The following is a 26,971-nucleotide window of genomic DNA, read 5'->3' on the forward strand; positions in this document are numbered from 1 at the left end:
TACACCTTTATTTATATAGTGCTGTAAATTTACACAGTGCTGTACATACAATCTTTTAGTTAGACGGTTCCCTGCCCTCAGGCTTACAATATCACCCCATAACCATTGCAAAAATTTTATTACACTTTTCTGGTTAGCTTTTTCCCCCATGTTCAGTGACAGAGAAGATAGCAGGCTAAATGTTGTCCAGTCCTCGTCATGTGTAGGAGCTCCTTCTATAAATGAGAATGTAAGTTCTGATCTTCTGAGAAGTAAGGCAAAACATTCATGGAGACATTGAAAACCACTTATATGTATGAATCTATGAATGTATGTTCCACTGAGTTATAGCTTTCTGGGGTTTCAGAAAAATCCTAAATTCAGCATCAGTTATATTTAAATTAAGAACAGCAAACTGGAAAGCTGTTGTCAATCAGTTAAGTGGAAAGGTCCAGGTTTTGGGTCAGTTGCTCAAGGACCACAAGGTGGAGGAAGAGGGCTGGCTCATTTGCACTTGTAAGACAGGTTTATTAGGAATAGTGTACCAGATTGAGCATGTATTTCAGTGTATTTTTCACTTGCCTATGTTGTTCTTCCATTAAAATTGTAATACATTAAATGTTCTCAAATCTTCAAATCAAATGTTGAATAGAGCATTATCACTAGCTTCATTGTCCTCACATTCATGATACAACACTATTAGGCATGCTCCAAGAATTTCAGTAATATTAAGGAGAAAATGGGAGCAGACAGACAACCAATCAGCTGAGACCCACATCACTTATTCACACCTTTTTATGTAAAGTTGCCCAACATAAGTATGTAAAATACACAACACATTCACTAGTATGGCCTAGTATGGTGTTTCTGCCTAAACCTCACATTTTAAGGATATTCAATGTATTTTCCATTATTAAAAGGCAATAGAATCAATTATCTTGATTTTTTAAACTTCCATTTTTGCACTTCATTTTTTAAAAGTATTAGTCAGTGAGTTCCAATTTCCTCTCCATAGAGCTGCCTTAAAGCCAAATGTCTGAAGAATATAGAATACGTGGAATGTTTGTGTTTTCTTTTTAAATACCTGTCATAAAGAACAATGAGGCATTAGCTTGGGGAAAGCTTTCTTTTTTTCTCCTTTTTCCACCTTGCAATATCAGAATTTAAATTAAGTCCAATACATAATATGGCACATAGTAGTTTTCAAGACATGTCTCTGGTTAAGTGGCAATTGCCAAAAATCCCTAAGAGTTACCTATAATCTATCTCTGTTACAGGACTTTCCTGTTATAGCTGTAGGGGATATTATACCTCTTGACAGCCGCATTTAATTTTTTGAAAATTATGAGCTCATCTGTTTCAAACTGGATGTCAGATGTTATCATCCTTTATGATGGAAGTCAGGATGCTAACTTTTTTTCTTTAAAAATGTTCTGATATTGATGTTACCTTTCTTTTTCCAATCTTCATGTTTCAGAATGAAGAATAAATTTTGGTACTTCGAATTTGGCACTTCTGAAACTTTCTCAGCAACCTGCAAGAAGCTGCATGAATCTATAGAGATAGAAGTAAGAAACTAATTGTGTGTTATTCTAGCAAAAGCAAGGTTATATGTTAAACTAAACCTGTGTGACATCCCTTCTAAAGGTACATTAGGAAAGGTCTTCTTAAAGGTAAGAATGTGAGAGAGATGCCAGTTTAAAGGAATTCACTTAGACAGTGTAACACGTTTATTTATGAAGTCTAATCCCCCAGATTTAATTGTTATTGTATACTTTTGTTGTAGCCTTGCAGATATTTCAGGATCTTGATTAGCCAACTTGAAGGCCACACTCCAGAATTAAAGCAGTTTGACACCATTTTAACTGCCTACCGAATCCTCAGATTTGTAGTTTGGTGAGGTATTTAGCCTGGTCTGTCAGAGAGCTCTAGTGCCTCATCAAACGACAAATCCAAGGATTCTGTAGATAGACTCACAGCAGTTAATATGATATCAAACTGCTTTAATTCTGCAGTGTGGTTACACCCTGAAGTTTAATTAGCCTTTTTCTGCACCATGTTTGTCCATTCATTTCTGAATCCAGAAAGCTGCTAGCACATTAAAAATATGATATAACAATAACAGTCAAATAACAAAATGCATGCTAAAACATCTCAGAAGGGCAAAGACTGAAACAGTTTAACCTCTTTAATATTAGAAACTAAGAGGGAAGTTACCAAGTCTAGAGCACAGTTGATAAAGGAGGAGCAAAACTGAAACAATTGCTCTTAGAATTTCAAAAACCTATTTCTAAATTCTTAGTTTTCTAACCTTTAAAGTACAAAAACTGTACTTACCTTCCTGAACTAAAGGTTAAGAAATGCATTTTTGGGAAAGCATTCCTCATCATTAAATGACTTTTGTACAGTGGGCCAGTTTGTTATTAAGCATTTAAGGTAGCTGGGAAAGAGACTGATAGAAAGAAAGACAAAAAGATTCATGTAATCATTATAAAATGACCTGTAGAAAAGGCTCAAATCAGGTATTTCTTTTCAGAGATGTAGCACTATTAAACATAATATCAAAATACCTATCCACATACATTCCAATCTGATAAAGTTGAGCCTTGCATTTAGAAATGTGTAACAAATATCATTATATATTTATTTAAAACATTTCCATCCCATGCCTCCTGAAACAAAAAGGCTTCCAGACCAGTTGATATACAGGCAATTAAAAAGGAGTAAGATACAGGTTGAACAAAAGCCAGCATGGTGTAATGAGTTGAGCATTGGACTATGATTCTGGAGACAAGAGTTTGAATCCTGGCTCAGCCATGGAAACCCACCTTGGGCAAGTCTCACACTCTCAGGAAGGCAAAACAAAACTCCTTCTTGCCAAGAAAACCCTGTGATAGGTTCACCTTAGGATCACCATAAGTTGGAAACTATTTGAAGGCACACAACAATGTCAACATGTGCAGATAGTGGACAAATGGGCTGCTGATGGATTCTTCTTCTTCCCACCTCATCTCACTCTGCTGGAATAGCTGCAGTTGATTATATTTAGGATGGGGAACCTGCAGGGAGGTCTAGTAGCAGTGGAATGGCCCCACTTCCCTTTGCCTATCTGGATCTGCTCTCCTGAACCTATGTACCATATGACTGATTGTAAGATGTGTGCCTTCAGTAGATGTCTGCACTCCATGTTTGGTCAGGGAAATGAGAAGTCAAGAAATATATCAGACAACATCTCAATTCAGAAATGACAAGCAGCTGTCTAGAAAAAAAACATAGCAGTGGAAAGAGGCATATTAACAGTGAGATGGCTGTTTTGGATTATGAGTTTTAATATAGCACATTACCTGAATTTAAGGCAAAGATACCCATGTGCTTAGTGTTAAAAATCCAGATTCTAGACCACACTAAGCCATAAAATTCACAGGATGATTATGAATCAATCAATCTCTCTCTGATTCTGATGTTTCTCACAGGGTGAGGACCATGTGGGAAGTAAAAGAGCCATTTATGCTGCTTAGCATTTATTGGATAAAAATGGGATATAAATGTATTTAATAAATAAAATACCAAGACATGAGCATAAAACTGACTTCACAGTCTCTGTCCTTGGAATATCCAAGGTTTGAAACAAGTTCTTCACTTTAGCCTCCTAGCGGTGATTAAAAGGTGATTAAACTTAAAGTTGTTAAACTAATTTTTCTTATTTGCCATTGATTGGGCTTTGATTTATGATAATCCTATCAGCAACAGATCTTCAAAAGCTTCCAGTCATCAACTAACCTGCTCAGGTCTTGAAAACTCAAGGCTATGGCTTCCTCTTTTCCTACTACCTTTCACTTTACTAAGCATTATTGTTGTTCCCAATGAGCCATGTCATCTCATGATATGTCCAAATTAGTTATTAAATGCATACTGCTTTCAAAGATATATTACAAAGATATTACATTACTGAGAGTGCTTTTAGAATGGCCACTTGTTGGGGGAAATGCACAATCAATTATGAGTCGTACTGGAAAGAATAGTTTAACAAAACATGACTTAAAACCTCTAGGTTATTATTTACCTGCTGCAAATTTTAAAGAGGCTTATGAAATGAGGAGGGGCTGCTTGAAAGGAAAACTCATGTTCAGCTGGTGGCTCCTTTGCCAGTGAGATGGTGATACCACCCCTGGTTTTTGTACAAACTCAAAAAGCTGTCAAATGTGCTGAATTGCATTCCCTAAATCTATTCAACACCTTGGATAGTTCCTCTATAGTTCATACTAAAACCCAAAGCAGATTTATTGTCCCACTGACATAAAAGGAATCAGATACCACTGGGAAACTCCCATGTTTGAAAAGAAACACTCCATTCTGAGTCTGTGTCATATGAGTGTGAATGAATTGGGTTTGTCCTTCAACTAATTCAGTCTTTCACATCTGCTCCTCCTTTTTCTAATTGGATGTATGAACTGACAGACTGACAGACATGCTATGTATATACATGTACAGTCAGCCCTCCACCAATTCTGCATCCACAGATACAACCACCCATAGTTTCATTAAAAATGAATTCTAAGAGCAATCCTTGATTTTGCCATTTTATAGAATGGACAGCATTTTACTGTTCCATTGTATATAATGGGAGTTGAATCTCCACAGATTTTGATATCCATGATATGTGTGCAGGGGAGTCGTGGAAACCTGAGAAGATACCAAGTACTTATTAAGCAATACTGTCATCTGTATATACATTCTGCCACTGTATGCACTAACAATAAAGTCCAAACACAGTTTTATATAAGAAACAATTATGTAAAAATTATATACACACACAGAAGCACACACACTCAACTTACTGTACATATGCTATCATAGTTGAAATAGACCTGTATTGAAAATTCCTAACTGCCTGAACAAAAGAATTTCTCTTTTACTAATTCTGAAAGTAACCCATCACAGCAGGATTCTGAGACCTAGTGAAATAATTGTCTTAGTGTACTGCCTGCTGTGTTTGATATTGAGTGAAAATGCTCCCTGCACCATCTTATATCACAATTCTCCCTTTATTTAAATAATTTTAGTCAGTTTGGGGGGGTGCAAGACCTTTATAAATTAACAGCAGGGAAATACCAAAGGTGTCAGATTGCATATTTATCATCTTTTTCGTGTAATACTTAAATATGTATTAAGAAGTGACTGACATAAATTAGGCAGATTTCAGAAGCCACAGGCTGTGGCTTGGAGAGGACCCCCTTCTGCTTGACATTTCATCCTTGTCAAAGATCAAATTATTTTAATTTAGGCTGCAAATTATAAGGAATGAAGACTTCTTTGTGGGAATTCCCTGTGGTAATCTGACTTTTGTTGTTACTGCTGCTTGTCAGTGTGCAAAAGATATAATATGCATGCAAATAAGGTTAAAAAATATGTACTATCTAATTATCCAGCCAGTACATTCCACTTGAAGACAGTGGGAGGCCTGACACACAGTATGTGTTTGATTCATTGAGGCCTGCAGGGTATTTACACAAGATTACTTTTAATTATGAAATTAATATCTGTTTATCAAGAATGTATAGGAGTAAGTGAGTATACACATGAGCAGAATATTTAGTAAAAAGAAGTCATCTTAATGTTTAACACTTATATGAGATGTTAAAAATAATAATGAATTTGATTCTCCTAGAAAAGTAAAGCTAGTTCTGACCACTCACTAAAAGATGCTCACCACAAAATATGCCCATTTTCTCATCATCACAGCCTCTTAGTGAGTAGAAATACATTACAACATTGTAAGGTTCCAACCATAAATATTCTTTGCAGCTTTAAACTTTGATACTTAAAAGGAAATTTAGAAAGGAAGCCTAATGGTTGTGATTGCTGTTTTTTCCCAATCGAAAGTCAATGTATGGAAGAAGCATCACCTGTGTACAACTTAGAAATAACTCCATATCAGATACTTTACAATCCAGAGTAGAGAGTATTTTTATTACAAACTGTAGTACATGCACTGGTAACTTCACGACTCGACTTCTGTAATGCACTCTAAAAAACTTTAAATAAATAAATAAAACTTTTATTCATATCACACTCTTCTGTAGCAAGACATTCAGAGCAGCTCACACTAACCAACACCTTTATTTATCATTTATTATAAAAGTATTTATTTATTTATTTATTTATTTATTTATTTATTTATTTAGCTATTGGAGGCAGGTTCTGAAATAGTAAGATATAGATATGGCAAGATTACCCAGTTCACTGCAGGACTGTCTTTTTAAAGGGGAGATAGGAAGGAGAATTGAAGAAGGAGAGAGAGAGAAGCTGCTGCTACTATATTTGAACTATCTGGAATAAACTGTAAGGGTGAGACAGTGCTTGTGAAACAGAGGACTTAAATTATACTAATCACACTACTGATTGAATATTTTACTAACTTCATTTATTTGTTAAATTTATATCCCACCTTTCTTCTTGCTCAGGACCCAAAGCACATTACATTCAATTTATGTCTTTAGAGCCATGGTAATGTCTGTCCAGTCTGTCCATTAGACATGACACTTTCATAGGTGCTGAGCATAGCCTCAAACTAAATGGTCCTGAGTGAACCTCATAACGTTTGGGCACAGAACCCAGCATTTCAGTTGTGGTACTTTCCAAATTTTCCTCCCCTGTCTCATATTCTCTCCAGTCTCCCATGTAGGAATGGAATGAGTATTTGACAATTTCCTGAATGTGGTCGAAATATGGTGTTCCCAAACATGCAGGAAACACTGGTGAGAATTTAAAAAGTTCTTGAAAACTTCCCACAACTTGAAGGAACTTTTTGTTGTTCTCTGTTCAAATTTGTCAACACTGTGCAGCCTTAAAAGCTGCACAGTTGGAATACAACACACCTCTCCAAGGCAAATTTGTGCATCTATACTAACTGAAATTGCACAGTTTTTATAAGTGCCTGCATGGTTTAACAATGAAAAGGGAAGAGCAGAGTAGAACATTCCCTGAATGCTGAGCCCTAAAGTTATGCATGTTAACTGTGAAAACTATGACTGTGGTCCAAAATACACTGAAGAATTAATCCAGTCTGAAACTGTTTTAACTGCCTGGCTCAGTGCTGTGGAATTCTGGGAACTGTAGTTTTGTGAGACATTAACCTTCTGTGTCAGAGAGCTGTGGTGCCACAACAAACTACAATTCCCAGGATTCCCTAGCACTGAGCAAGGGCAGCTAAAGCAGTCTCAAACTGGATTATTTCTGCAGTGTGTTTTGGATCTATTTTTAAACTGGCTTTCTCCCCACCAAGGATACTGTGCACCTGCTGCCCTCTCCTCTGCTCTTTCTTAGTGTGGTTTTGATTTGGGTTTGGTTTTTGATTTTGCAACTTGTCCCCTGAATTGTCTGTGCTCCCTTTCTTTCTCGACCTACCTGTTGACTGATTCTTGGTAGGATTCTGAGAAGGAGTAGCAGAGGAGAGGGCAGCTGGAGAGGATGAAGTGAATTGGCAGGAATGAGCAGGAATCAGGGAATCAGAGTAGGCAGGCAGGTCAAGAAAGAAGGAGAGTGCAGATTCAGAGAGTAAAGATACATTGTTTGGGGCTTCCTTAGATTACAAGGTGATAAAAGATTGATGGTGATTTTTGCTGCACACTTTGGCCTTCTATCAAGCAAGAGTAGAAAACCAGCCCGAAAACACCACTATGCACTGCACTTTTATTTATTAATCCCTAGTATATAACCTATCTATTCCTATGTTGTATTTTTCCTCTTTCTCAAAATTTTGTGCAAAATGAAACAGTCATGGCAGGAGGCAGACCTACAACTGCAAAGTTGTTCTTCAGAAAGTCTTGCAGTTCCAAGTAAAACTGCATGACTTTCTTTAAAATAAATAGTTTTTAAATTGTGGTGAGTTTTCTGTCCTTTACAGTGTGTGTGTGTGTGTGGGGGGGGGGGTCCAACTGTTATGATGCTACAGGAAGAAGTACTGGTGTCTTTTCCTCAACATCTGTCAGAAAGTGGGAGAACTGAGAATTTCCATCCCTACTTCCATGTCATCTGAAAACTCATTCTAGAGGACTTCCCCAGACATCCCCCTGCTGGATTCTCCTGTTGCATGAATGAAATGCAATAAGCTACCACTGGGTTCTAATAGAACAGAATAGGCTGTGCTAGCTATCCATTGTTTAAAAATTGTGATGATTTTGAGGGCAGGGAGGAACAAGACAAATTAAGAGTTCTATGTCTAATACAGATATGCATCCACTGACTGCTGTCATAACCAACAATGTAATATGACGAGAATAATTTCTAGAAGATTTGACAGTTTCATGTCCATTTAGACAGTTACGGATTGTTTTTAGCATTTGGATCTGTAAAAATAAATAAATGAAAGAACCAAATGGAAAAGATCCATAGCATCATAGAAACCTATTTTGTACTGAGAGTCTTGAGCTGAGAATTGTCGAATCTGACTGACAGCAGCTATCTGGGGTTTCAGCCAAAATAGCTTCATTTCCCTACCTAGAGATCCTGGTGTTTCCTGGTGGTATCCCATCCAAGTGCTGACCAAATCCAATCTTGTGTAGCAGGGATGGGCGACTCTGGAAGGCTAAGGGAGCTCATTAGACTCTAGAAGACATTGGAGGGCTGCACTTGTTCCCACAAAAAACAAAACAAAAAGTCCAAAAACAAACAAACAAATTGTTTTTGCCCCAAATGCTTTAAGGGAGGATTGAGACATTTTCACCATGTCTGGGGTTTCCAAAAAAAGTCTCTTGTAGGTCTAAGTTTGCCCAGGGCTTGGCAAAATGTGTTGTAAATACACCCCACAACCCCTCATGGACATTTTGGAGCATTTGGGAACAAAACGAAATTTCAAAAAATTGGCACTGTGAGTGTCTTCAAAATTTATCCCTATATAGGCATTAGTTCTGCTATCACACAGTTGTGTTTTCAGTTACAAAAGCCCTGTGATTCAAATGTGGTGTGGGCAGAAGAGATTAGCAACACAATCCAGACTACTATGTGCTCATATATGTGTGTGTGTGTGTGTGTATTACACACACACACTCACTAAAAGTAAGTTAATTCTGGCACCTTTTTAGTCTTTTACTGATCTTCCTTCCTTCCTTTTCCTTTTCCTTTTCCTTTTCCTTTTCTTTCATTTACTTTTGCTGACAAGTGTGATGGAATTCAGATAGACTTGATCAATATTTCTCTGGAAGGGATTGCCATTTTGAACATTCCAAGTATGCATGGTGGATCAAATCTTTGGGGTGAGACCAAGAAAAGGCGAAGCCATCGTCGATATGAAAAAAACAAGTCTGATAAAAGAACCACTGTTACAGATGCTAAGGAACTGAAGTTTGCATGTCAAGGTGAGCTTCCAAGTGGAAATAAATGCTTGGTTCTAGGTTTAAACTTTAAGATTTTATGTGTACCTTAAAAATAACAGATGAACTGTTTAATGTATGAATCTCTGGCTGGGATACCCAAAGGTGGTGGATTTATAGAAGAATTCTAACCAGGTCTGGAGAAAAGTGTAAATCTATCAACTATCTAAACAGCATGCTTCCTGTCTGGGCTCAAGTATTGCAACTTCTGGACAGGTTCAGAAAAGGATTTCTCTTTCCAGAATAATGTCTTTTCTCAGCCTATATAAAAATGTAATTACTTTAATACAGATGTGTTTGTGTATTTTTAGTTTTGTGCATTTTGCAAAATGACAAGGCTTGTGAAATATTTGTTCTGCTGGGTTGAGGACTGAGACAAATATATACTTGATTGTTAATCTCTGTTCACTTATTTATTTATATTGAATAAATATCCTATCAGATGGTTTCATTTCCAGAATGGAGCAATGATCACTAGGCCTAACTCAGACTTGATTGTGCATTCAAGTCTTTAATCATTCATGTTTCTGGTCTTCCTGATATTTTAGTTCTCTCAATGGGACTTGGGAATTCATGTACAAATGTGGCTTCCACTTCAAGGGTGCTGATATGTCAGTGAAAAATATTCATATTTTGCTGTTCTTCGGGGAATCCCAAGTTATCTGTTCCCACTAAATGGGTGCTTTATATATGGTGTTTGGATCTTTCTTAATTGTATATTTATAATGTAATAAGGGATTTTGTGAACTGAAGATTGGTATGCATTAACAGAACTATTGCATTGTCAAGGAGTTCCCAGACATTCTAACTGCTGTGTGAATGAACATGTCAACAACATGGTGTTAGCAAACAGTTCAATTTCTGTGAGGGCAGTTTCTGTGGTTAAAATGTCATAAGGATTCTAAAATCAGTTTATTGTTCTGGTAGTCATTCTTTGCTATACAACATCACAAAGGTAGGAATAGAAGAAGAATACTGTGTCCAGTTCTGGGCACCACAATTCAAAAAGGACATTGAAAAACTAGAGCATGCCCAAAGGAGGGCAACTAAAATGGTGAAGGGTCTGGAAACTATGCCCTATGAGGAACAACTTAGGGAGCTTGAGATGTTTAGCCTGGAGAAGAGAAGTTTAAGAGGTGATATGATAGCCCTGTTTAAATATTTGAAGGGATGTCATATTGAGGAGGAAGCAAGCTTGTTTTCTGCTGCTCCAGAGAACAAGACCCGGAACAATCGATGCAAGCTCCAGGAAAAGAAATTCCACCTCAACATTATGAGGAACCTCCTCACAGTAAGGGCTATTCGACAGTGGAACACACCTCCTCAGAGAGTGGTGCAATATCCCTTGTTGGAAGTCTTTAAACAGAGGCTGGTATGCTTTGATTGAGAGTTCCTGCATGGCAGGGGGTTGGACTAGGTGGCCCTTGTGGTCTCTTCCAACTCTACGATTTTATGTTTTATAGGCAAGTAAGGAGATGGAAAAATGGAAAATAACATTGAAAGAGATCCCATAATGGAGAATGCTGCAAGAGAAGAAACTCCATGGCTGATTGCAGAGTGGGCACTTGACTAAGAACTTTATCACACATGGACTTTATCTCACATTGAAAATTGCACCTTACTGCATGATGCCATCTCCATCTAATTGCTGCATTTGCCATCCAAGGCAAGAGCATGTCCTGTCATTAATGGGAGAACCCATTAATAAGCCTCCAGGGATCAATATTAAGAGGACACAGGGGCCAAGGCAAAAAGATGAGATAGACTGAGGTGTTGTTGCTGTTGTTTAAAAAATAAGCTCATGAAAGGTGGCTGCCATGAGTAGTATAATTATAACAAACAAATTAAGGTGCTGTCCACACAGGCCAAAAGGCCCATGTTCCCCTGAGACTCATATCGTCCTGTTTGGACAATGCAGGCCATTAGAACCATGTTGAGATTTGGCCTGGATCTGGCAGACCAGATGCAGGTCCAGTGAATCCAAACTGATCCCAGGACAGAGGCCTCAACACCGTCTAAATAATCCACCATTTGCCATGGAGTTTCATAAAAGTTCCACAGAAGACCCGATCAGAACAGACATTCCTATTTCCCTTATTCAGCTGTTGCTGCTAGTGAAAAGCCTTCTGTTGCCACATATGATATGTAATTGGGTGCTTTGCTCCAACCATGTAGCCAGGTGGCTTGATTCCCCATCAGATGTGGTGACTGGGGGGAGGGTGTCTCACTGGTGGCACTTGATGAGTAAAGTAAGAGGCATGCAGCAGTAGCAGGTCAATGGTGTGAGGACCAGTGGCCATGTAAATACCCACCCATCCCCTCACCAGCCCAGGAACTGATCCAGGTTGGGACCTGGGCCAGGATAGCATGAATTTGGCCTGTGCTATCCTGGCCCATCTGCACAGGGCCTGTGACACTTTTTTCTCCTCTTGTCATGCAGGGACACATTTTGCTGTTTATTTTTTGGCATCTCTCAATGTATGTCTCAGTTTGAGATTAATACATGTTCTCAGATGAACATACTATGTAGCTTCACTGCCTTTCTTTTCTTTCTGCATTCCCTGTGTGTGATCCATGTAGGATCAATCCATTGATGTGAAATTGATGCTTTCTACCCTGAGATGTTAGGCTAGAGTGATATAAACATAAATATATGAAATAAAATTCCATCTTTTTCTTTTCTTGTTTTGACAAACACGTAAATGCAATCCCTAGTAAACACTAATGTCACATATTCAGTGTATGAACTTCTATCATCTCCCCACGCCAGCCTTTACCGTATAACAAACTGAAACAGTTGCTATGGGGAGCAGATTCGAAAAAGGAATGCTATCTTCAGTTATCAGTCTTGATATTTTCCCCCAGTCGGTCTCATTTTCAGAATGTGAACTCCAGTTCAGAGCAAGGTTTTTATTTTCACTTCATGTGGGAGAATGGCTAAAACTAGCAATCTTTCTCTCTCATTTTTCCCTATATCCCCACCGTCTCCTTTCTTTTTCTTCCCTCTCTTTCTCTCCCTCTTTTTTATTTCTGTAGTGTGTACATTTGCAAATTAAATTCTTCCAAACAGCAATTTTAATATGCTAATGGTCATGATACTGAAAAGTGTTTAAGCCAAATGTCTAGTAGATGAATCTCAGCCAAAGCTATCTTTGGAGCCTTATAGTATGTAAGAATTCTTCAGTTTTCTAAAGAAGCTTTGCATTTCCAAATAGTTGTTCAGAGTCCTCACAGCAGTTGCCAGCTAGATTGGCTCTAACCACTGTCATACCCTTTACTATAACTACTGACATTCCACTTTTGTCTTCAGACCAGATGTCACCCATTACTGAAAACATTCTCTCCGCAGGTGCATTAGAGTCTCTGCATGCCAAAACAAATTCAGCAAGCAGCAGAGGATGTTACAATGTACTTTTTCAAAAAATTAAAAAAACACTGAACACTAACAGACAGTTCTCACTAAAAGAGCAAGAGAGAAGAGAATCAGAGACTGAAGTGAGGATTGTTATTTTCCCAACTGTCCATGTTTTGAAAGAGAGACCTGTTCCTATAGCACTGGAGCCAGGACTCTGGATAATAATAAGAGGAGAAAGCTTTAGACAAATATTATTATGGGTATACTGTGGCATTCTTGCATTGCAAATGTAATGCATTTTATACTGGGAACAGAAAATGGTTGTGATAGAAAATTGAAAACTTCTTTATAGTCTAGCAAATTTCCATCATGGCAGGTGCTCGCTCTCTCTTTCCCTCCCTCCCTCCCTCCCTCCCTCCCTCCCTCCCTCCCTCCCTCCCTCCCTCCCTCTGTGTGTGTGTATCTGAGAACTTACATAATGCAAGGACTCTGAGAATATAGTATGCCTATGTGTCTTCTTTATAGAGAGATACATGGTATCCCTTTATGTCAGGAAGTACTGTATAGTACTGTACGCCCTTTGTCAAGAAGGGTAAGGTAATATATTCCCACTCCACTTCTGTTTCCAAGAGCAAAGATCTACTTTTGCTCATGGGAATTAATAGTTGCCACTTATATAAAAAAGAATAAATGGGTGCACTTGGGAACATTATTGAGATAATGGATAAACTTCCTCCCTATCAATTGGCCTTCAAAATCCTATTCCATCCCTTCTCCAGCTGCTGATCAAGTTAGTTTATAACAGAAAGCTAGAAGCCACCACACATCAAAATATTCTCTCTGTGTGTACAAAGCATATTTGACATGGGGATGCACAATATATGTAACTGTATTTTTAATTTTTTCCCCAGTTGTTTCTATGTCCATTTCTATTCCCATGGAAGAAGGGATAGTGTATTACCTAACTGCTTTACATTTTTCCCTTAATTTCTTTTTAACAAAAATGTCCGAATATATGTGTTTTTCTAAACAAAAAAAGAAAAAAAATAGATCATGTAAGCCTCTCCTTCCACATGAGAACAGGAACTGGTGTGTGTGTGTGTGTGTGTGTGTGTGTGTGTGTATTCTCCCAACATGATCAATGGGAAACAATAAAATGGGCAGGAAATGTAAGCAGGAAATAGTTAACACTTGAAAAGACATTTGATCAGTGCAACCTCCATGTATAATGTTTATTCACATGTATTATATGAATAATATAGCACAGTACCAAATGCTGTATTGATTCCACTTTCAGCTTGTTACAGAGATACAGTGCCACAATGGTACTAAAGTGGCTTTAATATGGAAGCAAACAAAACATCAGCACTGAACTGAATGAATTTTTGCAATGTTCTCCAAAGATGAATTCTGTCAAGTTATCACCATTAGCTATTTAGGTCTGCTAGTAAAGCAATAGAGGAGAGAGACAGGGTTCAGGGTCATGCTGAGAAAAAGAGTCCCAGACCAGCAATGGCTGCTACAGTGATTTCAGACACATGTGATAAGGACTGCTCCCAATCTGGTATGCATGCATTTTTTTTTCCATTAATGTGATTAGGTCAAGAATGGGAGCTCATGTGATAATCTCTCATGACAGAGTTCTTTCATATAATTTGTTATCATTCACGTGCAGAAGATTTCATGTTTGGCCTGTGTCTCAAATTGAGGAATGCAAGGGATTGACTCTGGCCCTAAAACAATTGTGTCTTAGCCTCACAGATTCAAACTGGTGTCTATCAATTAATCTGCCATATACTGATTAAATCAGTTCAATCAGTTTAACTCCTTGTAACTTCAAGCAAGTTCCCAAGTCATACAATGAGAAACATCCAATTTATTGTTGAAGATTCAATTTGTGGTTTATGGCTCAGCATCTTCCAGGGTGACTCTTATGCAGATCAATCTTAATGGAAAAAAAAGTAGATGGAATTTGTCAGTTTCTTGTAGGCTTTATCATTTCTTTTTCAGAAACATAAACTTCTTGGACACCTTATCACTCCAACAAAAGCAGGTTCCAACATTTTATACCTTTCTTTTTTGACAGCTATATAACAACGCCATTCTCCATGCTGTTCATGCTAGTTAAATGGATTCTTTCTTTTTCAATTATCTAGCAACATTTTTGTCAATTATCTAGCAGCTCACATTATCAAACTTGCCATAAACTGAATAGTTCTGTGAGATTCGTATAATGATGGAATATATGTTTTAAAGAACCTTGTCTCCCTACAGAAATCAAACATGTGTCCCAGACCAAAAGAGATCTGATACAGGTGCCATTAAAGGAATCTAGTTTCTGAATTCAGCAGTTCTAAATTCAGTGGTCATGGTGTCACCCTTTCTTTCAAGATGTTGCAAGTAGTTCCTTCTTTTTTAAAAAATAAGCCTTTCTTTTATCTTTTGTTTTAGTAGAATCCATTCATTTCCAAAAGAAGAGATCTTCTTTTCCCATGTGCCAGTTTGCTAAGTGAAAGGTTTTTACCAGCTCAGCTATGAACCTAGGATAGTACTGACAGGGCTACTCTTGACAGGGCTATCTAAAGAAATGTTTGAGAGATGTAGAATTTTGAAAAGATGTGCTACTCTAAGGTTAGCTTAGAAAGAAAAAAACAGATTTCACACAATCCTGTATATCACTTTATGTAGGAACAAGAGTGCCACACACTAAAAAATAAAAACATAAAGCTAAAGCCATGTAAGCCAACTTTAAGAAACTTTTGACATAAATAAAATAAAATGGGATACAAATCCTTGCCAGAGTTAAAATTTAGACATTGAGATGGGATTAGACATCAAGTTTAGATTTCTTAAAAGTCAAATTAAAATTTGAAATGTATTCAAATATCAGCAGTGGAAACTATTTTGAAGGCAATGTAATGGCTAAATCTTAGGAGTTATTCAATTGCAACAGTTTATGCTGATTTTCAGTGTTGGTGTAATAGACAAAGGGCATAATAAAGTTGTGTGTTTTCCTACCCAGTGGCACCATTCTGTGTCCAGTGCCAGAAGAATAAGAGCTTTCTTCCCCTTCCATTGCAACCCTCTTTGGGCCTATTTCATGGGATTTCCCACCTCTCAGGAACAGGTTTTTGGATGTACTCTGAGGGCTGCAAAAGGGAGAGGAATCCTGATTCTGGTAGACATATAAAATTGGCTTCTGTACAAAGGATGCAACCCATTTTACTAGGGACACAAATTTCAAAATCTAATAAAAACTTCACAGATAGTACCAGAATGATGTGGAAGCTGAAATTCAACTGAAATTGAAAAACCGAGATTCAGTAAATTATATCTGTAAATTAGTGCCTGTTTTCTTCCTTGCCTTCTGAAAGCCAGTTCTTCCTGCATGATGCTACAAATGTTGTGGAAGTGAAGTTTTTGAATTTCCAGGAAGTTTTCAGTTTAGTTCAGATTTTGTAGATTACTGGCAATAAACTGAATAGACCTCCTTTGGTGTGTTAACCATTGTGGACACTGATGGTCAGTCCAAGTGTGGTGAGAATAGTTTTATTCAGAAGCCCCAATTGGTGTGTTGCAAACATGTTTTACTATCAATATAGTAAGCACTGATGAGCAGCTCTCTTTAAGCAACACAGAGCATCTAGGATCAATTTAGGGCAACCAAAGTTGGTGGTATTTGCAACAGATGGTGAAATACCCTTGCTGAAATTTTGTTAAACTAGCATATGCCTTGACATCGCCATAAAGATTCTGAAAACATGTTTCAAGGACTTGTGATAACCAAGACCAAAAAAATTAAGTGCTTTAGCAACACATATGAATGACAGCCAGAGTGTTTGTGACCCAGTTACTTGGAAATGGCTAGTACAGAAACAGTTGGCACTCAACTTTAAATAAAACTGTAGAACTCTTTCAGCCTTTCCACTATGACTGCGTAAATGTGAAAGTACTATAAATCCTGTTGACAGTTATTGCCATATCTATTGGCACACAGTCAACAGCTATTTGAAAAGTGTTGTGCAGCATTGCTGGGGCCCATTACCTGTCTCCCTATATTTTCTGACAATTTATTTTCACCCCAGCAGGCACCACCTCACAATGCCATTAATTTGTAAGGCAGCTTGTGCTGTCCAATGCAGCCTGTTTACAATATGCTCATGTAAACAACTCAAGTCGTTTACTGCCAATGCATTACTTGTATTAAAAGAGAAGCACAATTTAAAAGCAATGGAAGAAATGAGAATCAGCCAAGCAAGTAACCCAAGTACCAAGTTTGCCTCCTAAATCATGGGTCAGTTAAAAAGAAAAAGACTGCTGTTTTATTGAATTAGCAATTAGTAATCCAGAATGTTTCTGTTTATGTTCTTATGAGGGTTGTATATAATTGAAAATAAAGGAGACTGGATACTGGATATGAGTACAGGATGGGGGAATGCATTGCCTTCCAGAGGTTGGACTCCAGCATTTGTCATCCCTTATCATTAGCGATGGTGGCTAAGACTGATAAGACTGTTGAAGACCTTCTAGAGGCCCACACATGAGTAATGCTATCACCTCTTTATATTAGATGGAACTATCTGCTGTGGGCAACTGATAATTTGAAGCACACTCAAGGAAGGAGCATATTCAAGAAAGGAAAGAGACATTCATACTTCAGTTGTGCCTTTCAAAGAGGAGTATATATCTTCTAGATATCTAAATATCTAGATTTATCTACCTATATCTATCTATATATCTAGAGAGAGAAAGAGAGAGAGAAATGAAGTGTGAAATCCCTGAGGTGCAAATTGGATTCAAGAAAGGAAGAGACACTAGAGATAGAATTGTAGAATTACAGAGTTGGAAGAGACCACAAGGGCCATCCAGTCCGCATCACATTGTCCACCAGGGAATTCCAGAAGAAAATCTGCATGTGCTTTATTGACTACAGCAAAGTTTTTGACTGCATAGATCATGAAAAACTATGGTTTACGCTTAGAGGAATGGGAGTGTCACAACATTTCATTGTCCTGAGGACAAGAGGCTGCCATCAGAACAGAATACAGAGAAACTAAATGTTTCCCATTCGGCAAAAGGGTCAAGAAAGACTGCAGAATATCACCCTGTATAGGCAGCCTGTATGCAGAAAATATTGTAGAGAGAGCAGACTTAGACTCAGAGGCAGATAGTGTGAAGAAAGGAGGAAGGAACATTAACAACCTAAGAGGCAAAGACAACACAGTACTACTAACAGAAACAAATGAAGACCTGGGTCAATTACTGAAGAAGGTCAAGAAGGAAAGTGCCAAGTTTGGATTAATGATTAACGTTTTTAAAAAATGAGCACAGAAGATCTACAAGAATTCATCCTAGACAACAAGAAAAACTGAAATAGTCAAAGAGTTCCCATACTTAAATAGATAGGTAGAAATATATAAATGGAATGTGAAATCCCTGAAATTTAAGCTGGGTTCAAGAAAGGAAGAGGCACTAGAGATCCCATTGCAAACATACATTGGATAATACAGAAACTTAGATAGATAGCTAGGGACATATAAATGGAGTGTGAAACTCCTGAAATGCAAGTTGGGTTCAGGAAAGGAAGAAGCACTAAAGAACATATTGTAAACATACATTGGATAATAGAGCACACCAAAAAATTGCAGAAGGTAATTAATATGTGCTTTTCTTGATTCAAATATTGATCAGAATGGAGAGTGCACTCAAGAAATCAAAAGAAGGCTAGGGTGCGGTAAAGACCAGCAGGGAAACACTGGCCCTTTGTACTGCACAGCTGTGCTGCAGCACACAAACCAAACAGCATAGTAAAAGAGAAGCCGCCTAGAGTGGCTTCTTTTTTTGTGGCATCATAAGGGCTGCACCACTTCCATCACCACACGCTTCCTGTTGGAGATATGTGGGCGCTCAGACACCCACACATCATCCATACGGCCCTCTGTGTGGGTGGTGCCGCTCAGTAATGGTGCTGCCCTCACATAGTAAGGCTCAGGAGCGTACAGTTGGTGTGTACTCCTGAGCCCTACTATCTCCAGACCTAGGATTAGGAAGGGCAGCTATGAAAGAAATTAACAAGATCATAAAGTGTGAAGACATCACACTGAGCAATGAAGTTAGGCTAATACAAGACATTGTATTCCCCATCACCAAATATGGATGTGAGAGCTGGACAGTAAAAAGAAAGCTGATAGGGGGAAAAACAACTCAGGTGTGGTACTGGAGAAGAGTGCTGAGGATATCATGGATGATGATGATGATGATGATGATGATGATGATGATGATGATGATGATGATGATAAAAAAATTATTTGTATTTCCCACCTCTCCCTGCGGATTGAGGCAGGATTACAACAGAGAATAAAATCAACAATAAAATACAAGATACAGTATTATCTAAAAATACAGTCAATAGAACAAACAACAAAACTACTACCAATCACTAAAATGACCAAATTGTCATCTGTTTCCCATGCTATCAAAGTCAGAAGAATGGCCAAGAAGGCAAACAAATGGGTTCTAGAATAGGTTCTAGAATTTTTGTTTTGCATTACAAGTGTTCTGTCTGTTCTTTTTAATAATTTGAACATTATTATAAATGTTCAGTAACTTCGAATCACTTCGATGGAGAAAGCTTTGGTAATCCCTGTTGTTAATCCTAATAGTAGGAGAATTGTGACAATTATTTTAAGTCATTATTTCAATCTTTTGTTTTAAGTGACCATAATAAGTATGTTTAAAATAGGCTGCACTCAATTAAGTTCCTGTGAATAACATCCCTTTGCAAATTATTCCAAAAACTATACACTTTATACTAATCTTTCTCCTAAACTGGTTATGTTTCACAGCATTCAAAGGGGAATATGCAGGGATATCTCATTTGTATTTGGAAAACTATCCAGGTGTCCAGGGCAGGGTTAAATGGATAATATAGTGTCAGGCGTCTCTAGGGAACATGTGTCTGCTGTTAAACAAATGGAATAGCGATGACAGATTTTGCTGCCTCCTCATATAAAGGTCAGCAGGAGAAACTTTCCATTTGGTGTTACAAGATAAAACTATGAATCTTAACCAAATCCAAATTCAAACACCTTATCATATGAAAGTGATTTCTTTTAATGTAATATTTTTTGTAATTATAATTATTCACCTTCTTGTAAAACCACTATTGCAGAACCATCTCAAAATTATCTTTTATTTCCACCTCAGGACTGATTTGGTACAAATGTTTTCATGCCATATAATACTGTATTAATTCAGTATGCTAAATCATAATAATCATATGTAGTATTGTTTCAGTTTAAAAAAATGAAATTAATTTCTAGCTTCTTTTAGCAGTATTTGGAAGAATAGTAACTGTGCCAGATAATATATACTTGGATTTTTTTCCAGAACAGAAATAAATGACCAGTAAAAATAACATAGGAAATAATGTACCAATGAATAATGCAGCTGTTTTGAAACTGTAGATTAACTAGCTGTTTTCTGTATTGTGGGGTTGATCCAGATTATATTAATTGGATCCAATTGAAAGCTATGTGAAAAATTCATAATTATTTCACAGAGCAATTGCAGTTTTCTTATTTGGCACTGGGCCCAGTGTTTTTGGCAGTACATGCCATAGACGTTTCTATCACCTTCATCGTTTTTTCCATTTGCTGTATCTTACATATCTCAAATTGATTGTCTGATAGTATCAGAGTTCTCCTGGTGGTCTAAAGTCAATTAAATATATAAAATGTCACCATTGTCATTTAGTTCTCTAAACAACTGAAAAGCAAAAGAATGATCAGATACACATGTTTAAGGTCTGAGAGCCTTTGCTTTTACATGAGGCATATTTCAAGTTCTCAAAAAAGTAAAGTTTTATTCACATATAAATCCATATAAGAATATACGTGCTCAAAGTTTCTCATATTCTCATAATGGCCTTGACTGTTCAAAACATGGAGAAGAAGCATAAGTGATATGAATTAGTTATTCTCCTAGCATTTCCTTTTTGAGGGAACATGCATTTTCCCAAAGAAGCAGAGGCACAGGATTTGGTTCAGATACTCTAAATAAGCATAAGAAGAAGTTTGGCTATTTTACTTTCTATATCCCCCTCTGTTGTTGTTGGTTTTGTGTGTGTGTGTGTGTGTGTTTTTAGAATTATCAAAAACCTACCCAGTTGAATTACCCATGCTAAAGCATAGTACAGATAGCATCACTTGAGGGAAAATAATTGATGTTTTTACATTTAATATTCCTATACTGATACAGAATATTAGACCAGTGCTTATGGAGATTTTCACCCCAGTATAGCAACCTGTGGGCTTTATTTGGCGAGCTGATTCTTTGCGATGAGAGGTTGCTGAGGTTTTAGTTCCTCAAACTTTTTACTATACTAAGATTATGTTACATCTTTCTCACACTTGGTTCTATGGTTACCCACATCCTTTTAGAAGAGAATTAGATACACTCCTAGGTAATGCTTCTTCAGCACAGGAGAAGATTAAACATTAAATCTAGTAAGTCTGGAGTAGAAAGATTTATGGCAGCACTTACTGAAAGTTAGTATCTTTACATTTTACAGACTTGGAGTGAGGTTTTAATCATAACCTCACAAATGATAAGTACTGGCATTTGCTTAACAAAGTCTCACTAAAATGAAATGGTGTAATACCAAAGTATGATATGTGTAGATTTCAACATTACAGAAATTAACACGGTGTTCACATGCATTTTAGCTTTGGTTTTTATCATTATATATACATAGACAAGCAATCCCTGCTCTGAATGCTGCTTCTTATGTAGTCAAGACAACAGTAATCACTTTCCAGTAATACACACTGTATGTGTGAATACTCAGTGGGAGACCATGCCCCTGGGAGAAAAACACCAAATGATGAATGAACTTGTTTTATGGACATAGAACAGTTGGTTTAAATGGGTGCAGATAACTACTGGGGGGAGAGAAGGAATTGAATGGCTGGAAATCTGGATGGTGCTACTGCAACATTTTGTTGCATGTTTCTCTTTTCAGTATTGGTTCCTCCTTCCCTTATGTGGTCTAATATATATTGCAGAAATCATGTGGTTTGACACCACTTTAATTGCCATGGCTCAATGCTATGGAATCCTGGGATTTGTAGTTTTACAGGATCTTTCACCTTCACTGCCCAGGCATAATAGTGACTTACAAAACTACAACTTCCAGGATTCCAAAGGATGGAGCTGTGGCAGTTAACACAGTGTTGAACTGTATTAATTCTGCAGTGCAGATGCAGCCTGTGATTAAAATTAAAGATAACCTCAAACCAGTAGTTCTGCAGTATATTAGGACTGGCAGCCTATATTTCTACTAGCTGCTAAAATCATTACAGCACCTGCTTCTTTAGACAACTGTTTGAAGGCCACCATTTGGGCGCAAAAAGTTGAAAGCAAGAAGCAATGGTTAAGTAAGATTGTGAGATACATGAGATAATCTACATTTAAATGATAAGCATTAATGTGATTAAAATACTTGTTATATGTTTTAACAAATTAGACAGCACAGCCCTATCCATATTGACTTCGATATAAGATCCACTGAGTTCAATGGGACTTGCTTCCAAGAAAGTGTTCTTAGGATTGAAGCCAGCCACTGTGTACTCTTTAAATGCCAACCATCTGTTGGCAGGCAGCTTCTAAAATACTACAATTCAGACTATCCAAAGCTAAATTATTAATTTTGTATTTTTCCCTTAAGCATTGGGGGGGGGGGGGGGGCTTGGTTGTTTTGCTTTCAGAGTCAAAACATCAATAGTAACATCAGTTACTGAAATTGTGAAATCTTAACAACCTAACATGGAAAGGTTATGAAGTCAGGGCAGATTCACTGACCCACTGGCTTGGGGGCCTCCAACAGCCATTGATTTCAGTATCTCTTAAAAATATATGTGTCAACAAAAATGGACTTTATTTACCTATTTATTTAGATATTTATACCCCATTCTTCAATCACAAAGCCTCTTAGAGCAGCTTACAAATTGTTAATTTGATATTCCCCTGCCCTTAGCCATATAACCTAAATAAAACATGATACTCAAGGGAAAGAGAATGGGGATTAAGTCTGGCAGAGACTGCCTCTTCTTTCCCTCCAAGGCCAGGACAGTGACCACAAACGAACAGGTGTATGGCTAAATTCAAACAGGAACAAATAACAACAATCTATAATTCTGCATTTGTTATGAACCCTATAATCATATCCAGAGTGAAGTGAAAATGCCTAGCATTTAACAGGGGTAGGCAACCATTTTGAGCCGGGGGCCGGGTTCCTGTCCCTCAGACAACTGCGGGCCAAAGCCAAAAAATAAATAAATATGTTTTTAAATAAATAAATAAATAAATAAATAAATAAATAAATAAATAAATAAATAAATCCTGCATACACTGCACACATCATATTTTGAAGTAAAAAACAAAATCGGTTTCAGGTGTCTTGCATCAACTGTACTTCTCAGAAGTGTGTTCTTGGTCAAGGTACTTTGGTTTTTCTTCACTGCGCATGAGTTTGGCCATGCCTCAGAAGTTGGCTGATATCAACATCACCATCATCATCATCATCATTGTTAAAGCAGACCTTTTAGCATTAAAAGCACGGAAAATACACCGAAATGCACTTTGGAAAGTCACACTGTCTCGCCTTCAGAAAGAGTGAGTGCATGCCTCAGAAACTGACTGATATCATCATCACTATCCAAGGCAGACCTGTTAGCATTAAAAGCTCCAAAAATACACAGAAAGCCAGGCAGCCGTGGGAAGGGAGGGAAAGGGCAGGAGGACCCCCGCCCCTTCCTGCCCTGCCCGAGGAGGAGTTCCTCCTCTTGAGGCTGGCTGGCCAATGGGGGCAGGCTGGAGCTCCAACAGCCCGCCCCCTTCCAGCAGTCATTGGCCAGCCAGCCCCAGGAGGAGAAACTTTATTTATTGCAGGCACATGCAGGGCTACAAGAAGCCGCCGGCTGGCGGCGGCGCACTGTCTGCAGCCCGCCCTCCTCGGCGGCGGCGGCAGTACCACCTGCGGCAATCAGCGGCAGGACTGGCCTGGGGCCGGTCCTGCCGCCTCAGTGAGCTGGATGTGGCCCGCGGGCCGGGGGTTGCGGACCCCTGATTTAAAGTAATCAGTATACACATTCTGCTGATATAAAAGTGGTAAAAACTGCCCAATCAGAAGACATATCTGTAATTTATAGTGTATAAAAAAATTACCAAGGTTTATTACATTCATGACTTGGAAAGAGAACCGCAGGCGGTTACACAGCAACTATTACATATAAGTTAAGGACCATACATCTCCCTGTTGCTGCAGCACCAGTAGAATAGAGAAAGGAGTGTTTTGCCTTTTCTGTCATCTGCATTAGTATTGCTGCAAAAAACCACAAGAAATAAGGGAGGGTCTCCAACCCCCCCCCCCAAAAAAAAGACCCCCTAAAATATCAGGAAAGGGGGGGGGGGGGTTCAAACAAACAGTCAGCAAAATATAAATAAATCAAAGTATAATACTAAGAACAAAAACTATGAGAAGATATATACTAATAACCTTTTTGAAAGTTTTTTGTGGGTTTTTCGGGCTATGTGGCCATGTTCGAGAAGAATTTCTTCCTGACGTTTTGCCAGCATCTGTGGCTAGCATCTTCAGAGAATGCTGGCCTACAAAAAAGAGAGAGAGAGACAGAGAGAGAGAGTGTGTGTGTGTGTGTACACACACACACACACACACACACACACACACACACTGTGTGATCCTGGGTAAGGAGGAGTGATTCCCATGTTAATCTGTGTATTGTTCTGTTGTTGATGGCCAGGTCGCAGGCTGGGAGGATATGCAAAAGAGGATTAGTGTCTGCTAATTGGTGATCATTGTCTGCTGGGAAAGCCCCTGACCCTGACTGGTTTCTCATTTGCATTTGCTGAGTCCTGGTTTTGGTGTTCTTCAGGACTGCTAGCCAAACTTTATTTACTTTAAGGGTTTCTTCTTTCCTGTTCAAGTTGCCCAAGTGTTTGTTGATTTCAGTGGCTTCCCTGTGCATTCTGACCTGATAGTTGTTGGCATGGTCCAGAATTTCAGTGTTTTTCAAACAGCATTTTGTGCCCAGGATGATTTATAATGTGCTCTGCTACTGCTGATTTTTCTGGCTGACCCAGTCTGCAGTGTTTCTCATGTTCCTTGATTCATGTTTGGACACTGCATTTGGTGGTCCCTTTGTAGACTGTCCGTAGCTGCATGGTATACAAAAAAAAAAGCAAAGCACCACTGATATTTATTAACATTGTGCTTTTTATTGTAAATTATTGGGAAAAGAGAAAGATGGTGCTAGAATGAAATTTTGAAGACTTTCATCCCTTTTTTTGTGATGTGGTAAATTCAGGGATAGTTACTATCAATTCCATTTTAGATGGCATACGTTTCCTAATCCAATACAATCCTCCCATTCACAGAACATAATTCAATGCTGATGACTGACTAAAATAATAAGTGCTGTTCTTTTTTGTTGCACTATATTACCTTTTCTTTATTCAACTTAAAATTCACATCTGTATTTTTCATCTGTATCACATCTTTATTTTTCAGTGAGTCATATGATAGATGAATTCAGAGTTGGCTCTGGAAGAATAAACAGTGAGGTGGAACCATGTAGGAAAGTTGTGTCAGCTTCCTGGTTGATAATTTGATTGACTGGATTAACAGTAGCATATATTGTTAAGGTGGGGAAAGCAATTCAGTATGTCTGAGATAGTAAGAATCCATGAAGAAAGAACTAAATATCTTGAGTTCCTCTGGTCTCACTTCAGCCATGGTAGAAGGATGGAAAGAGCAGCTTTTACCCGCCCTGATGTTGCATCGTTTTGAAAATCTCCCTCCCAGGGCCTCCAGTGAGAGGCAGATGCACTAGATCAGCTCTAGTGCTTGCATAGCTCCATTTTCATTCCGGGGGCATGTCCATGGAAAAAGTCCCTGGATGTCTCCTCTTTTCCCCTTACTGATAATAGAACATTGCTGGTAGGGTAGCCAGAGCAGTAGGAAGTTTTTGTACCATCTAGCAAGGACATTCCATCCATGAAATGGTCAGTGGAACATGTATCAATTTTTGCAGATACACAATCTGGGTTTTCCCAAATTTCTAATTCAATCTTAAAGGTTCTTAGAGGACCAAGGTTTGCTTTAAGATTCCTCTTGGGAAACTTCACTTAACGACACTTAAAGGCAGAGCTTGGAAAAGTGACTTTTTGGATGATAATTCCCTGAATTAGCAGCTGGTATAATTACTATCTATGGGGTGAAACAGACAGGTGGAAGGGGTGGCTAAAGATGGATTTGGCCCATGGCAAACACATGCTGCTGCCCCAGTATGCCTTGAAGCCAGCCAAAAAAGGAGTGGCAAAGATCCACTCCTTTTTCAGTCAGGAAAAAGGTGGCTTTTCTTGCCCTGCCACAGCCCCATGGTGGCTTCAAGCCGCTCCTGTGGCATGCGGCATATAAACGCCATGCTACTGGAGCACCATGAAGCCACCCACATCTGGGTAGTCGCCTGACTAGTCTTATTGCAGGAAAAATGACATGGAAATTTTGCAATTTTATATTGGTGATATTCAGATGCTGTAAAAATTGGACTGGGAAAATAGTACTTCCATCAGTATAAAACCGTGTAACAATTCATTTCATTCACTAATCAGAATGCTAGTCTGATTAGATCTTGTCTACCTTTTCCTGCTCTAATGTAACAGGCAAGAAAAGAGAAAGTGTAGCCCAACATCTGACTAAGTTTTTTAGCTCTCCTCCTCTATGCTCTGTGAACAGACAGATATATGTAAACAATTAAAATCCCATTTCAGTGATGTCTTGCTGTCATTACTGACCCATTTCAAATCGGCTTCAGGGCGGGATATGGAGTTGAGACTACCATGGTTTCCTTAGTCAATGATCTCCATCTGGGTATCAACAGGGGAAGTGTGACCCCTGTTGGTGCTCTTGGACACCTCAGCAGCTTTCAATACCTTAGACCATGGTATCCCTCTGGAACGCCTGAGGGAGTTAGGTATTGGGGGCACTGAGTTCCAATGGCTCTGGTCCTACCTCTCGGGCAGATTCCAGATGGTGAAGCTGGGGGACAGCTGCTCTACTAAAAGAGAGCTGACATCTGGCATCCCTCAAGGCGCCATTCTATCTCCCACGCTATTTAATATTTACACAAAGCCGCTGGGAGAGATCATCAAGAGACATGGGGTGCAGTGTTATCAGTACCCTGAT

The 26,971-nt window shown here is 38.4% G+C and overlaps 1 protein-coding gene across 4 annotated transcripts in view; it reads left to right on the forward strand.

The window, feature by feature from the left end:
* DGKB (diacylglycerol kinase beta) overlaps positions 1-26,971 on the forward strand; it is a 306,824-nt gene that overhangs the window by 230,703 nt on the left and 49,150 nt on the right. For all 4 annotated transcript variants that reach the window (XM_089533137.1, XM_089533138.1, XM_089533135.1 and 1 more), the window contains exons 22-23: positions 1,457-1,547; positions 9,140-9,335. In XM_089533137.1, coding sequence (XP_089389263.1) covers positions 1,457-1,547; positions 9,140-9,335 — 287 coding nt within the window. The remainder of the gene's footprint in view (positions 1-1,456; positions 1,548-9,139; positions 9,336-26,971) is intronic.

Source organism: Sceloporus occidentalis, unplaced genomic scaffold (genome assembly GCF_023333645.1).
Source record: "Sceloporus occidentalis isolate IW3139 unplaced genomic scaffold, rSceOcc1.0.p SCAF_7, whole genome shotgun sequence".
NCBI lineage: Eukaryota > Metazoa > Chordata > Lepidosauria > Squamata > Phrynosomatidae > Sceloporus > Sceloporus occidentalis.